The sequence below is a fragment of the Pholis gunnellus genome (genome assembly GCF_910591455.1).
Source record: "Pholis gunnellus genome assembly, chromosome: 1".
Lineage (NCBI taxonomy): Eukaryota > Metazoa > Chordata > Actinopteri > Perciformes > Pholidae > Pholis > Pholis gunnellus.
The window spans coordinates 26,833,326-26,849,823 of NC_136528.1; the positions used below are offsets into that span (position 1 = coordinate 26,833,326).

Genomic DNA, 16,498 nt, shown 5'->3' on the forward strand with positions numbered 1-16,498 from the left:
TATATATATATATATATATTGTGAATGAATAAACAAATAAGTGTATTAATCACCGTTTTTAGTCATTGACATAATTGGTGTGAATGCTTGAAGCCTTTTTTGATTCTTAACTCCAATCCTACATTTTTTAATGTAAAAAATCAATTCACGCTTCACAATGTTCAGCTCAGTTAGTTACATGCCTGCTATTACTTATCCAGTCAAACTAACAAATGTTTCAAATATGTCATACATTCTGCATATTATGAAACTTTAAATTCCCATTAAAACTTTTCAAAATATTGAACCGTCTTTGGTGCATCGTAAAATTGCCCTTCTTTAAAATCTTCAGAAAAAAAAAAAAAAAAAATTAAAACTGCTCCCATTCCCACAATTTGAACTCTTCATACATCATTTCATGTGAAATCGTAGGAAAATGTGTTTATTCATACAATGTTGCTGTGGAAGCAAACAGACTTATACACTTGGCCACAAGAGCCTGAAAGTGACAGGAACTCCAATCAACTCTCAGACATTATTGGTATTTCTCAGCTTTTAAGATCAGCAATAGTACTTAAAATCTGTAAATGGTTCCCAAAGCTGCAGCTAGAATCTTAACTAAGACTAGAAAATGTGAGCATATTACAACAGCTGTCCTCCACTGGCTACTGTCCCATGTGTAAATGGACATGCCTCTTTCTGCCTGATCGCCTTAAACGTTTTACTCCAATCAGGACGCCTGTCTTTCACCAGAGTGAAGAAAACAAAAGTGCTCATAGTTCAACTCAGGGCTTAGACCTCATGTTGTATCCTTATTCCAACAAAATAAATGAATTAAAGTAAACTTCAGTTCCTTCTTAGTACACTTAAGCTCATTTAAATTAAACCCAAAAAGCAACAGCTGGGGGCACTGACCAATCAGAGCTCCTCCTACCGCTGGTTACAGAGAATGATATGTGGCAGTAAATAAACAGATGACAGGTTTCCATCGTTAGTCAAATTATTTTATTATTGCATGAACATGTATAATGTTCATGATTTTCAGGTCAGCATTAAAATATATCAACATTTACCATTTCATGCTGTTTTGCTTTCAAAATCAAAGCACTTGGATGGAAGTTATTTAAAACGTATTTCTTTACCTTTCTGTGCTTCTCAGACTTACAAGGACCCAATTCAACATACTCCGGACCTCTCTGGTACTTTATCAATATCTGGCTGCACTGCCACTTCATTATTTACGCATACATCATGAACTGTATAATATACATATTTATATATATTGAAACACTACTAAGTACCAGTATTAAAGCAGACTTCTATCCCAACATACCAATAATAAACTTATCTTCACTGTACACAAATGAACATGAAATTAATCAATATGTTGAGGTACGTGCAAAATTTGACTCGCCATATCAGCCATATATGCAGACAGATGCATTTTCAATCATTGCACAGAAGACACAACCCATACACAAGGACAAAAACCTCTTGGCATTCGAGGTAAACAATGATTCTTGTTCCCATACAGGTTTATATTGATACAAGACTACAGCTAATGCAAGTTTATGTATCATCAACACGGTATTATTAGAAATTGTTATATATAATTAAATTGTTAAATATATAACTTATATATTTAAGGTCATCCATTACAGTAGAACAATAAATTATTATATGACTAAATAAAATAAATCTAAAAAGTAACTAGTAACAGAAAATAAAAGTACACATTATTGATTTGAGGAAAATAATTTGTTTGAACAAATTACAAGAAATGATTACTCCGATAACTGCCGAGCTCTGTGGAATTATAACTTGTGACATATTTGATTACAAGATAGCTAAATGTTCATATAATATTCTCACACACAACACCAAGAGCACAGAGATGTGCTAATATATTTGCACATTTTAATTTACATATAATGCAAGATAGTAAGTCCTGTAAACACACATTTGAGCTGCATGTTTTAATAAATAAGTTTACAGTTTAGACTCGACAAAGAAAAATATAAATTGTTGAATCGTGATTTGAAATCAGCTGCCAACACCACGATGTTACATCAGTATATGAGAGCTACAGAGTTTATTGAAGAGTATATACTCACAAGTACCACATGAATGGTAAGAGCTGATAATGAGAAGCTTTGCTGCCTTTGGCCAGATGATCGTTTACCTATAAAACATGTCTCTTCAGGTGTTCGGTCTGCTTTTTCACTGCATCAGGCAGCTGGAGCTCGGCAGGAAGTCCTGGACATAAGTGATCGCTGCCTTGGACAGGTAGGTCATGGTGCCAAAGCTGCCACTGGGGGCGCTGTCGTAGAAAAAGTTGCAGATCCCGGTCGCCGGGTCCTTCTCAAGGAAATAGTCACTGGCACTGTGGGATTTCTGGGTAAGCAGAGGCAGAACAGAGTGAACCCCGGTCAACATGCTGTACATGAACATCCCTTCAAACTAAAATGTGCCTCTTGCCATCTCTGTACCTGGTCATTGAGGAAGAGGTCATTGGCCAGATGCAGGATGCGGTCCACATGTACAATGCCACCGATGCTGTCCACGTCCACGTCAGCTACCAGGCCCAGAACCATCAGAGTCTCCACGAGCAGCTGCCGGTACTCTGGTTGAGGGACGTGGTTCAAGACGGACTCAACCTGCACCGCAAACTTGATCTCTCCCTCTGTCATCTACAGAGAAAACACAGAGTTAAATACACACACACACGACACACATACAGGAAGTCCTAAATCCAGCTTTAGTCTGTGAGACGTTACTTCTCTCGTGGTAGACGAGGGCAACACATAGCCATCGATGGACAGGCCGTGGCACTTCTGCAGGATCTTCCAGACCTTCTGGTAGAAACCCACTGGTGCTCTGTTGATGGCTCCATCCAGCCTGCGTCTCCTCAGCCACTGGCCTTGCCTGTCCTCCCAGTGCAGCTGTCCATCTCCTGGACCGGGGCCCACTGGGGACAGGATCCCACTGGGGGTGGAGGGGCTGCTGCAGCGCTGTAGTGAGAGAACAGGAATATACTTTTACACATATTCAATGGAGCATTTTACTGATTTTAAACCTTATCTTCAGGTACTTTAAACACACTCCTTATCTACACCATTGCACTTGTCAGTAGTGTCTGTTTCACAGACAGGCTGCAGAGGTCTGGCAAGCTTTCTAACTCCACACCAACTGATTTTCTGATCACTTGAGGACATTGATCCAATTTCACGCAGCTCACTCTGGAGCCAAAAAAGGCTTTAGGCAACCTTTTCCACATTATGCAGTCATACCCCCCCAAGACCTGTGAACAGACTCTGATGTTCGAAATCAGTGGAGTTCCCCGTTAAGAGAATGATTACTATTCAAAAGTCTGAAATGAATCGTCCCTCCTGCACCATCTGGTGTATGGTGGAGAGCCTTTTAAAAATGAGCAGTGTACTGGCAAGAGTAATAGCATAATATGCAGGTGTGTCACACCATAACAAATACATGTAAATAAGGTTTAAATATACAGTCTCTCTCTCACACACAAAAAGAATTATACTTTTATCTATAGTTCTATCTATAGTTATACAGGCCATGCAATCATTCATGCATATTAATATCATGCTGTAGCACATTCTGCAACAGCAGACATGTGAAAGGCCAAGGCTGGTGTTATTTAAATCAATAATTAATCTAATAAACAAATAACACTGCCAGCCTTATCCTCGAATGCAGAGAGACACAAAATCTTTTGGCGTCTGCAGAAAATATGAAATACAAAACTACGGCAACCCTACGGAGGACAAACCAAGTCAATTGGAAGCAGATGAGGTGAAATGGTTTACCGTGGAGCGAGGAGATGTGACATTGCTACTCAAGGAAAGTCCGCCGCTGAAGATCTACACATGAGTATGGATGACAGAGGGGAGTTTGAGATGGTTCACATGGTTCTCATGCGGCAGACATCATGACACTGCAGCCACACGGAGATGAGAAAAGTCTAATTCAACTTGTGCAACTAGTGAGAAAGATTCTTGGAGATAAAATGACTTTACTACTGATCACAAGAAAGACCATTTGACAAAAGATGCCACTCCATGCCAAAATACTATCACACAGCGTGTGTGGGCTACTTAATAAAAGCAGCTTAATCATGGTCCGGATTAGTTCAGGAACTCATGAATTGAATTGAAATGAATGAAAAATACCTCCTTGACAGAAACCATTACTTGTGTGATAGGAGCAGCAAATCATAATCTCCTACTGCTATGTGATGAAGTGAAAGTCATTCCAGCTATGGAAGGCGCTGTGGCTGACGAAATGTTAAGAGCCAGCGAGGTGTATGACGTAAAGCTGACGTTAGCAACATGCTAAATATGCTCAAACCCAACCCACACTGAGAGGCCGAGAGTCATCCAGCTGAAACCCAAAGCAAGACCACTGTTATTCTATTCACACAGACAGACAGAACAAAGCACATGAAGCTCATGTCACCGCATATTTGCAAAGATACACCCCGATTATTACCTTTTTTTATTTTAATTTGTATTCCCACCTGTTTTATCTCACTCTTCAGCTTGTGTATCCCTGTGCGCTCAGTCTTGGTGGCTCCAGTGTGGCCGAGCTCATGGATGGAGATGGCAGGGCTCGTGGCTGTCGACTGGATGGGGCGCACTGATGAACAGAGACAAAATCAAAACAAAGAAGGCCATTGGACACTTATGCTATAGCCTGGTTCCAGACCTCTGCATTGCTGGTCAACAGCCATGCAAGTGGCTCTGCGAGGCGCTTTGAGCTAAATGCTCACACCAATAGATACCAAAAAGACAATGCTAGCATGTTGATGTTTAGCCAGTATGTTGTTTACCATGTTCACCATCTCAGTTGAACAATTGCCAGCATTTGCTGACTTGCATCGAAATAGAAATTATAGCTGAAGTTGATGGAAACGTCGTTGGCTCTGCGGGTATTTGGTCATGTACCAAAGTATTGGACGAAGTGAAATGTTGACCTGCTGGCGGCGCTAGAGTGAATGTTAAAGGATCACCGAAGTCAGCAGGATTCATCCTCTGGGAGCATGAATGTCAGTACGCAATGTCATGGCAATCCATTAAAATAGTTGACAAGATTTCAGTCTGGACTAAAGTGGTGGATTGACAGACAGACCAGCATGCTGCACGGCTAACAACATTGATTAAACGTAACAACAGCTGCTACAGCTACAGTGTCTTACAATTATTTTGTCAGCTCTACTTGATTTTGGCTCATTCTGACATCTTTCATTGCCTAATTTCTTCTCTAAACTTTCTCACTAAACTAAGGGTCCACCATAAATGATGAGGAAAGAAGAAACCGGAGAAACTCACTGCTTCTCTCCACTCCAAACTCTTTGCCACTGAGGATGTGATGCAGCAGGTTTTTCATGCCAAAAGGACTCAGGCTCATCAAACTCTCAGACGCTTCTTCCCCTACAGAGATGATACAAAGTTTATTTTTTATTTTTTTAACCATGCAGGGTTGTTTATGTCTATACACAGTGTTTGGCGCTTGGTTCTCCTACCAGAGCAGTGCAGGCTGCGAGCCAGCTCAGTGGCCATCACTTGCATGATGAGTCCTATCCTGAGGCGCAGCATGTCCCCGAACAGAGCAGGCTGGGAGCGCACGTACATGGCTAGATACACCATGATTTCCTACATGACAAACACACACACACAGCTGTAGCGTCTGAAAAAAGTCCTGTGGCAGCCCAAAAGGTGATAGAGTTACCTGTGTGAGTACAGCTACACTGATGTCCTGACCACTGGCTTCATAGATGAGAGTGTTCAACTCCTCAGGAGGAAGTGGACTAAAAGGAAACAGGGAGGAGGAAGAGTTGGTTTACTATTTGGTAATGAATTTAACAAACCCTTAACGTGAGCACAAAATCACTTCGGCCACACCAGCTTACACTGTGATGACTCTTTCCCTGGGTTCAGGAGGTAAGCCCACAGTCAGCTGCTTGTGATGGGAAATCAGATCTGTGCAGGCCTGAGGAGTAGACAAATGCAGGTTTATTTATTTATAAACGATTCAAATGATCTCATAGTTTATTGATTCTGTAGAGGAGCCTCTTTTTGAAGTGATTCAGCAGGTTTTCAGTGTTCCTCAGTCACTTCATCATGGCATTCATCAAGCACTAAAGTCAATCTTCGTTTGGAACACTGTGCAGCTCTTTTCACGTTTGCACTTTTTTTCATATTGTGCACTAAACACAAAAGGCAAATTCCTCGGATGTAAAAACCTACCGATTCTGATTCTATATATATTATGGTGCTGTTTTGATATTGGACAGTAGTTTTCTTTTCCAAGTAATTGATCCAGATGAAAGAACATGGTTTGATAGTGACTCAACCATGAATTATACATTTATGTTAATTCATACTGTTGATGTTTGGATCAGGGCGGGTTGTATAAAGGCGGTTCAGATATGAATGAGTGTCAGGTTCTGTTTTGTCGAGGAGAGAAGATCTCTTTAGCGAGAGGAAAACTAGACAAAAGGCAAAACATGTTTCTTTGTGGAATGACTCTTTATGTATTTAACTCACTTTTCAAACTATGGTATGTAGTTGAGTTATAGGAGACTTGTTTTGCTACTCTCTGCAACAGTTTGAGAGGCTTTTTATTTTGTATTGAACTCTGTATAACTTTTACTTTACTGAATCTTTACTATCACCATCATCTGTCAACAACTCAGCAAACCCAATGTGTTAAACTTGCTTGGCATCTATAATTATAGAATGTGAGTCTGCTGCTACAGAGAGAAGAAAACATTCAAAAGAAGGCTTCAAAATGTCCCTTTAAGCCCCTCTGGGTGACGTCACAGACAAGCGTGCCAATCAAAGATCTACAAGGCTCCTCTCAAGTCCTGAGTGAGGTCCAAAGGTTTTGTATCAGGCCTAAAAGTTTAGGCTTATTCAGGAACAACTGTTTGTTGCTGACAAAGAACTCTTCTCTAACTAACTGCCACCTTGCGTCTGCTGTGACATAAAATGACTATGACTTTTCACTGACCTCGGCGAGGACCTCCACTCTCTTGCGTAGTATCCCAGAGATGTATCTGATGAGTCCCCACTCTTTGCAGGCTCCGGCTTGAACATAGAGCTCCTCGAGCAGGGAACGCACGGTGACCCCACCCTGCCCGGGACCTGACAGCTCCACCAGCCAATCAGCTCCTCTGGTTATCAAAAAAAAGAATGGGTCAATACACAAAAAAACATTTACCTATTAGTGTGACAAAGCTGAAAATGAGCTCTGCGTGTGCGTAGCTGTCTCTATGTCCGTACTTCATCGCGTAAAGGATGTAGAGTATGTCCGCCTGGTCCTGCAGAGTCGGACACTCTCTCAGCTGCCTCACCAACACTGCAAAGTCCGTGTTGCCCTGGGAGTCTCGAGGTAGGTGCAATTCTGCAGCGCTGTGGGACTTGCGAGGGATGCCAGCGTAAGACAAATATACCTCAGAGCAACAGCGACGTCACAAGAGAAACAAGCTTCTGCTGCGCCTACCTTGTGCTGCTTTACATTTGGGCCATGCTGAGGAGGAGGAGGAGGAGGAGGAAGTTCAAGTAGGTTGAGAGCTTTGCGGCGTTTGTTCTTGACTTGAGGAGTCACAGGTAGATACATGGAAGACTCTGGAATACACAAATTCAGACAATAAGTAACAGTGAAGTGAAAGCGGCCGATTCATTTTAATTTCCGCTGTATCTAGTTCAACGTGATTTGTATTGTACCACTAAGAGATTTCTTACCCGGTTAACAACCTCAACACAATGGGCTTTTACTTTGCTGCATTCAGAATCAGATTAGATTTAGAGTTGGCAGGAGTGAAAGAACAAGTTCAGTAAGTGCTTTCAAACAATCTAATTGTGCCCCTAAAACCACATGTCTTGTGGCTGCATTGAATTATGGGCTATCAATTATCAGTCAATATTTATATAAATGTGTAGGAGGAAGATGATAAACGTTGCATAGCAAACAGAGTTTGTTCTTTCTTTTTTCCCCCATTGATTTGGCCCAAGCCAAATAATATCTGCAACGCCTGACTTAAGCTTAACGTTCAACCTCAATCAAACCCCAACCATGGACGGCGGCATTACAGGAAACACTATTTGATGAGAAAACAGACTTTGAAGTATTCGTCTGATTCCTAATAACTCACTAGGAACGTTCAGGCCCTGGACCTGGGCCATGAAGGACAGGATGTCTCTGGTGGTGTGTTCAGCACTGAACACGTGGTTCTGCCCCCTCTGGATGGGAGGAAGATGGCACTTGGTGGTGGTGCTGTGAAGAAGCTGGGTGAGGTACTGGTCAAACATGTCTTTTGAGCCCTCTGGAGTTAAAAAAAAAACAGCATACAATTCATTACTTACAGTTCAACCGGGTATGACTTACAGGAACACACACTTCATCAGCAACTACCTGAGGGCCCACAGATGTTATACTCCTGTCCATATTCTTCATCATCCTCCTCCTCCTCCTCCTCATCCTCAAATAAGCTGTCGTCGTCTTCTTCGTCCAGGAAGCTGAGGTGAGTGTGGAACGAAGTGGTCTGGACACTGGAGAGGTCTGACATCTGCACCCTGTGACAACATCCACACTGTCATGTGACAGACATTTCAACACGCTAACAGTACGACGTGTCTGTGTCACAGATGGAAACAGACCTCGCTCCAGCAAAATAGCCATCCTGTAGCTTCCTGAGGGTTGCCAGGATACACGGATCAATTGCATCTCCATCTTCAACTGGACATAAAAAGTAAACAAGTGCTGTGAAGCGCAGTGAAGTAAATTGACAAAATAGCAATTTTGTAACCGAGACCTTTTTGGCCAGAGTAATCCTAGTTCCACCTTTGTGTTTTCCCCCAAAACATGTTTTGGATGAGATTTCTACAAGCTGCTGGAATGTAAATTAAATGCGAGAAGATTTCTTCAAAACTTCCAAAAACACTGAAAACCTAATCTGTGAGACTGGTTTGCTAAGATAAGATAAGAGCCTTATTACCCAGCATGCTGCTGGTGATCGGAAAGGTGAGCGTGGGCCGCCCCGTCATCCTCCAGCAAGAGGAGAGATAGGCCAGCTCCATTCGCAACATCTCCACAATCATCTGGTTGTCCAGCGCCAGGTAGAAATGGTGCTGATCCAGAAACTGGAGGACAGGAAAGAGAGAAACAGACAGAAAGAAAGAAACCAAAGTATTAACCAGTCATATTACCACTTCCATAGTTGTGATTATGACCATTGCAACATCTAAAGCTAGTTTTACCTGGGGGGCGAATATATAAGAGCGATTTCTGATCTCGTAGAATTTGGACGTTCCCAGAACTCCAATGTGTCTGTAGGGCCTCCCGCTCAAACTCAGCTTCTTGCAGTTCCCTGAGGCAAAGACACAACGTTGCTCTTATTATGACACAAACACGCACCTGCACACTGAAGAAAGGAGCGCTTGGTGCTCGTTTTACCCAGTCTGACGTAGACATGGCTGAGGATGCGAGCAGGCATGACCCTGATGGGCAGAACTTCTGACATCGTCTGGACCACGACCCCATGATCGCTGAGCAACTCCTTGATCATCTCTGACTCTGCAACAACACAAACTGACACACACGTATACAAATAAATGCATTATAATCTGCATTCAATAAGGGAATCTGTATATAAACCAATGATACGATCAATACAGCACATAAAGTGTGAGTCTTCATTCTTCTTTGCCCAATTGACACACACGATGGAGTGTTGGTTATTTCTTCTTTGTTACTTTCTGTACCTTACTTTTCACTTCCTATGGGATTTAACCCATTTTTTTTTTTGTATCAAACCTCTGGGCTGACATTTCTTTTAAACTAATGATCAATCACTAACCTTGTACCACAACATCTGGCTTGAAGTTTGTAGAGAATCTCCTGTTGAGGGGATCTATCTCTCCTGGAGCTAGAAAACCCTTAAAAGATAAAGAAAAGGGAGAGAAGTTATTACAGAGGCAAACGATGGCAGTGTTTTTATGTTTACTAAAGAGATGTAGTTTGTATGGCTCCATTGTCTATTGTAGACATCTTGTAAAAATGCATTTACAATAAAACACAAACGTTCTTGGGGCCCTGTGAATACCTCGGCCAGAAGACAGCCCAGGATGTAGAGCGACTGTCCCCACATGTGCGGCAGCTGCCCCATGGCCACCCTGTCCACTGAGTGAGGGTTGCTGTACTCCTCCTCCACCTGTTAAGAGGCAAAACATACCAGTAATGTATGTAAAGAAAATCCTTGGACAGACCTAAAACAAAGAGATTAAGTAGACCCAAATAAAAACAGACAATTAGACAAAGTCAAATGTTGACCTAATGATGATTTCATTAGTCAGGCTGTTGGCGTGGCTGAATAGTAACTATAAAGAATACGTAAAAACTTTTTTGTCAACAAGAATAAAATAAATCAAGATTAATAGCGGATATCAACGCTAGAGGTAATTAGTATCAGCATAAAATAACAGATTAATTGACGTTGATTTTGTTTTTGTCATTTCATTTACAGCAGGTTCAGTATTTAAGGCCTACACGTGTTCAGACTAGAGATGTAACCTGGTCTGCTCATTTTACTGCTTTTTTGACTCTAACAAAAATGTAATTAATGCAACACAATACAATGCAACTGAATATCGTATATCCAATTTACATCCATGAAAAACTAAGATTTTGAAAGTTAAAGCCCAGTCCTGTCCTCTTCAGGTTCATCTCATATCTTTCATGACTTCAGACTGGTTGGTGGGTTTTTTTCAGACAATGCAACTGGAATGAGACTGGAATAAAGGTACATCTGCCATACTTGTCCGACGTAAGTGGGATACCTTGTCATGAGGCACAGCATAGAGTTCAGGCAACAGTTTGATGCCGTTCTTCCCTCGGATCAAAACGCCCTCCAGTGCCTCACGGTACTCCTGCACCTGTTCGAGGGCCACAGTTATTTGTTCACTATTACATCTGCAGCAGAAGCCATTCACAGTGCCTGAACGACTGTGTAAGTACAGTAGAAACAGGACCAGTGTGTTTGGCTGTATTACCTGCACGTGGTCTCCAGCAAAAACACCGTCCAGGATGAGGTAGGTCCAGAACACGGGCCACTCGCACTCGATATTCTCAAACAGCTTGAGCTCTGCGGGATCGTAGTGCAGTCGAGATGGGTCCTAGTGAGAAAACAGTCAGGGGATGCAGTAGACCCTTCCAGCTCAGATTATACATATAAATACAATTATTCTGTCCCTGCTGCAGGATTTCTACAGCAGTTAAATACATTATAAATCTCAGCATTTAGATGAAAATACCTCTTTGGGACAAAGGTATCCATCCCGGATGAAGCGGCAGCAGCCATAGCGACCCTGAAATTACACCAGAGTGGAAATGTCGGCATGCTGACTGACTTACATGTACAAGGAGAAAGGAGTAGCGGGTAAGACACTGAACTGTTGTAGCGTTTCTGTGCAGAGTGTGTCGCGTCTTGCTCAGACCGTACCTGCAGTTTGCTTATGATCTCCGACTTAGTTATGGCCACCAGGTCAGCATCCTCAACGGCAAAAGCGGGGAAGGAAATGACAGACAGAAGACCGGCGTCTATCTCCTTCGACGTTGACGCTCTCGGCAGCATGGAGCACAGGATGGACTGAGGGGAAGCACATCAGACATGCTCAGCAAGAGAAAGATGAGCGGAGACGATGCTGAGGGGGGCTGAGAGGACACGCCAACGGTACCTGGCAACGTTCCACTTCATCAGGCAAAACGTGGATGACTGACTTTGGCCCCCCATGGGCACCAAAAAGATCCAGCTCATCTATGGCCTCCAGGGCTGCCTGCAAACCACCACAATGCATACACAAATACATATTTTACACAACAATTTCCTCTCGTGGTCTTTATGTAATGTACATCATAAATGCTGGCAACAATAACCTGTACCTTAGCAATTCCTACAGAGCTGCCATTGAGCTCGGGGATGCCCTGGTTGGTCTTGTCACCTCGCTCCCACATCCCATAATCCTACAGGGGGGGATGAATGTAATGACATCATTTTTTTTCCTTCTTTTCTAAACGCTCCCCATTTCTCTGAACTGTAGAACTCCACCAATTTAGCATTGCACTACTATAATGGATCGGACTCACGAAGAAGAGTCGATGCAGCAGAACCAAAGATGTCGACTTTTTTTAAATGTCACGCATTCTTCTTTCTTGCCAAAACTGTGCACCCACAATATCCAGAATTCCACTCGACCACTGACAGTTAAGTCAGAGATTCGAGTGTGTGACACTGGTATCTGGGATGAACAGCAGCCTACAGTAAGCTCACTTCACTCCACATCCAGATTCTTTGCATGTTGAAAATAATCATCAGCCCCAACCGACAATGACATCACTCGAGGCGATTTACGCTGGAGGAACGCCGCTGAAGCAATATATTTAAATGAGCTATTGCTCCGATTGTCTCTCTTCAGTCAACTATGTCAGCTTCTACCTCTTGCTTTCTTTAAACCAAACACCCAAAACCTCTGAAAAGGTTACTCACCGCCACTTTGTAAGCAGCCTCTATGTAGAAGACCAAGTTTTGGATGAAGGCCACTTCATCCAGGTTTGAGATGATGCGAAGACCTGCGTGATAACGTGACACACTCAGGGAACAACTCATGGTTAGGTACGAGGACCTGCAGTGCTAGCTAGAAGGGAAGCTGGCCAAGCAGGGAGGGAGCATCGCTCTTTGCTACGGTGTCTTTTTTTTTAATACTACGCAAGAGTCAGAAAATGTTCAAATCCTTATGTCAAAAATGTGTGGCATCTTCTAAACCAAAAATCCCCTTTAACTCGCAATGGGAAATGGTACCTGAGGCTGTCATCTGTGCAAGCATCAGCAGGTAAATAGAGGTGGCATCCACCTGGAGATGGCCCCACTGGTCGTCTCCGACAACCGTGGCACAGGTGGGAGTATGGTATTTGGCATGCAAGCAGTCCGTTGTACTCTGGGTGTGTTTGAACTTCTCCACCTTGGCCACCTGAAGACACATGAACATGCACATTTGAATACACAAAACACACACAAATATCCGTGGTGTTTGTCTCGGCCAGAAGATTCTAAAAAGGGATATTAGACTCCTAAATGGTTGTATTTTTGTTTAGCCATTAAAGAGCGGAAAGGAAATTAGAAGGGAGAGATGGAGGATGAGCTAAAACAAAACGGTCTACAACATACAGATGTCTGCATAAACATTACTTAAAAAAATCTAAACTTTAAATAATAAATAATGAACAGTTAGATAAATCCCAAAGAGTGTGTTACGTGCACAGTGGAATCCCACTTATGCTCCATATCCTGTTATTGATCATATGCAGGACAGAGTGCTGACGTGAAAACGAATCACCTCGTTATTCACAGCCCTGTTCACATGATTATAACATTATAAAGGCTTCTCATCACTGTCTGCTGTTTCCCAGTCGGTCATTTGTTTTGGCCTGCTGATGATGATTTCGCTGCAGCAGAGGAGGAAGCCTCTTCGCTTTATGGCTCCCGGAGCACTGCGGCATTTTAACACTCTGCTGCGAATTTGGCATCTTCGTCTTAATTCCAATAAAGCAAGACGAGAGCAACAAACAACACACAGTGTGACTGGAGCTTTTACTTCAACACATTGTTAATAATTAGTTTGTTTATCTGTCCGACTAACTGCCGACGTCGTGCCTGTGCAGATAGTAGCCGACTGTGGTCAGAGAGCTGGAGAGGCTGTTTACATAAAACAGTCTGTATAAATACCACAGTGCCCCAGATAACATGTTGTGGTTTCTAAGAACCAGGACACACGTTTACCCTCATCGGATTTTCCACCACAAGGATATGATGTTTAAATGTGCAAACAGCTGCGTCTTACCTGTCTCATCATGCACTGAAGAAGTCCCTGCATCAGTTTCACCACACTCTGCCGACAAACAACAACATCCGTAAGCTACGAAAACACAACAAAACCTCCCCATAATCCAAACTATTTTCTGTTTTTTAGTAGAAAAGAGACGAACTGTCACAAATCCCTTTGCTGATTCTAATCACTCCGTTCAGTTCAGTTTTCAAATTTGTGAAGTTGTAACCAAGATTTTGTATTGCTCAATTACTTTGATTTCTGACTCTTTCAATTAAGAATGATGGCTGATTAATAAACTTCTTTTAGCACTGACTTCATTATTTTACCATGTTAGATCTGTGACAATTAGCATACTTTATATTCCCCGGTGTGAACATTAACCCTCTCTCTGTCCAAAACACACCTGCTCCAGCTCGTAGGCCTTGGCCTTGTCTTCATCGCGGTCTGCATTCTTGCGGTACGCCATGCCCAGCCCCCACACGGCCAGGACGCTGTACACATTATCCCTCACCCAGGCATCCTTCTTATGGGCACTGGCAGGGAGAAGTCCTGTCACTGGGTTCTGACACACACACACACACACACACACACACACACACACACACACACACACACACACACACACACACACACACACACACACACACACACACACACACACACACACACACACACACACACACACACACACACACACACACACACACACACACACACACACACAGGGTGATTTTTAAAAGTCATTTTTATGTTAATTGATCAGACAATTACTCCACTAGTTTCAACTCTAAATCATTTAATCTGTGATAAAATGTACTGTTGACAGTTGTTTTTTGTTATATTGTCCTAGAAATACTAGCATTGAACATTAATGAAAATATAAGGCAGGAGACATCAATACAACATAATCAAAGTATCAGTTCTCTAAGGAGAGTAAATGTGACTTTAAGTTGGGTTTGTGCAATTTCTAAAGTTTCAGTTTCAGGTTTTTGGTTGAAGAACCTGAGACTTCCTAGTGTGTGCCCCCCTCCCTCCCTCTGACACCAAGCCTACACCCTGGCATATTCACTCTGTGTAAGGAAAGTTGACACTGTTTTCCCTCAGCTGTGAACCCTCTGGGTCACACGTTTAAACTTAGACAGCTGTTGACTGTTGAAGTACAGATAAAGGTGCATAGTGCTCTGGTCCTCAGCCTATACTCCAGAGGCTGAACTTTGCTCACGTCTTGTCTATTTCTGTGCAGCTCGATCTGGTTGAACCTCAACCTATAAAGGCTGCAAAACACCTGCATGCCTGACATATTTCTGCAGGAGATAACAGAGGGCTTGATGACGACGCTAAAAAACATCTAACAGAACTTGACGGTTCCCATTAAATAAAGTACAGTGGTGGAGAGTAAGTAAGTGCAAAGGCTCCAGTGCAATTCTGAGATACTTGTACGTTAACTTGCTTATTTGATTTTATGCTGCTTTATACTTCAACGCCTCTATTTTGGAGGCAAATATTGCACTTTTTACTACAAAACAAATATTTGACAGCTTTAGTGTAGGGTATTGTGATCCTTCTTTACCAATGATATCACAGGTCAATTATTCTCAATTATTATTATTCTCATGTTGCATAACAAGTACTTTTGAATATTTTGATGCAAACATATGTAGATTTATGGAAGTAAATGCAGGACTTTTACTTGTCTACCCTGTGGTTCTGCTGTTTCTCTCCTGTATGCTTCCGTGTATGTCCGGCCGGACTCACCTGGTGGCATAGGATAGTCTCTTGGACCAGCCTGGCGTAGCCATCCAGCCTCACTCCGGAGTTACTGCGGCTCCTCATCCTCACTGCGCACACAACACAACAAGTTCTGAACAAGTAGCTAGCACCGAAGGCTCGTCAGTAAATATGACCGTATGGCGAATACGGCGACTAAATGTAGCTCAATCACTGAGGAAACTGACCACGCAGGGTTAGAGATCCATCCTTCCGATCCTGCGGTTTGATGTGACAGCTTCGCAAGGTCTGCAGAGGCTGCTGCTCGGCTACAGCTCGCTAGTCGTAGCTAGTGGCGTCCAGCTGTTTATGACAACACGAACATTGTAAGCCTGTGTTCACACTTACACCGCGCGGCGCTCCGCTCAAGCCGCTGGGCGTGTAGAGGGAGGCCTTTCAGGTGACACGTGAGGTTTCACAGGAACAGCGCACGTGCAGAGGACGTACGTGAGCAACTCAACTGTACATCCGCTCTGGAAAAAAAAACATTACATGATGTTCTTGTTGTTTGGGTGTCTGACGACAGGGGGCGCCACATGACCCCCTATTTCTTTGTTTTCCAATGTTTCAGGGCACAGCGCAGATGGAAACAGGCAGGAACTTTCCCAAAAGGCTTATTGGTATACCACATATCATACAAATGAGAAAAAAAGAGGGAAAACAGGGTAAACCTCAATTTCATTTATTTAAGATATACGTTCTTCTGTTATGACAGTATAAGATAAGATTAATGTGTGGGGTAAATAAATAACATGTGGAAGAAGTACATAAGTATTTTCAGATGTACTTAAAGTGTAACAAAAGTACCTATATGTTTTTCGATGTAGTAGCTTGCTGTGGTGGAG

General features: G+C 42.6%; 1 protein-coding gene across 1 annotated transcript; it reads right to left on the reverse strand.

The window, feature by feature from the left end:
* Positions 1-975: 975 nt before the first annotated feature.
* Positions 976-15,976, reverse strand: phka2 (phosphorylase kinase, alpha 2 (liver)). Its single transcript, XM_079164627.1, has 32 exons — positions 15,842-15,976; positions 15,642-15,724; positions 14,290-14,448; positions 13,899-13,946; positions 12,860-13,028; positions 12,548-12,630; positions 11,944-12,024; positions 11,739-11,837; positions 11,504-11,650; positions 11,316-11,369; positions 11,055-11,177; positions 10,842-10,937; positions 10,109-10,216; positions 9,863-9,941; positions 9,460-9,594; positions 9,264-9,373; positions 9,002-9,146; positions 8,664-8,742; positions 8,419-8,579; positions 8,159-8,329; positions 7,507-7,631; positions 7,287-7,423; positions 7,015-7,177; positions 5,912-5,991; positions 5,731-5,809; positions 5,525-5,654; positions 5,331-5,432; positions 4,520-4,638; positions 3,810-3,863; positions 2,757-2,990; positions 2,469-2,669; positions 976-2,373 (listed from the first exon to the last, which is right to left on the reverse strand). Exons 2-32 carry the CDS (start codon positions 15,717-15,719, stop codon positions 2,200-2,202), a joined length of 3,723 nt encoding a protein of 1,240 aa, XP_079020753.1. The 5' UTR covers positions 15,720-15,724; positions 15,842-15,976; the 3' UTR covers positions 976-2,199.
* Between the last annotated feature and the right edge of the window lie 522 nt (positions 15,977-16,498).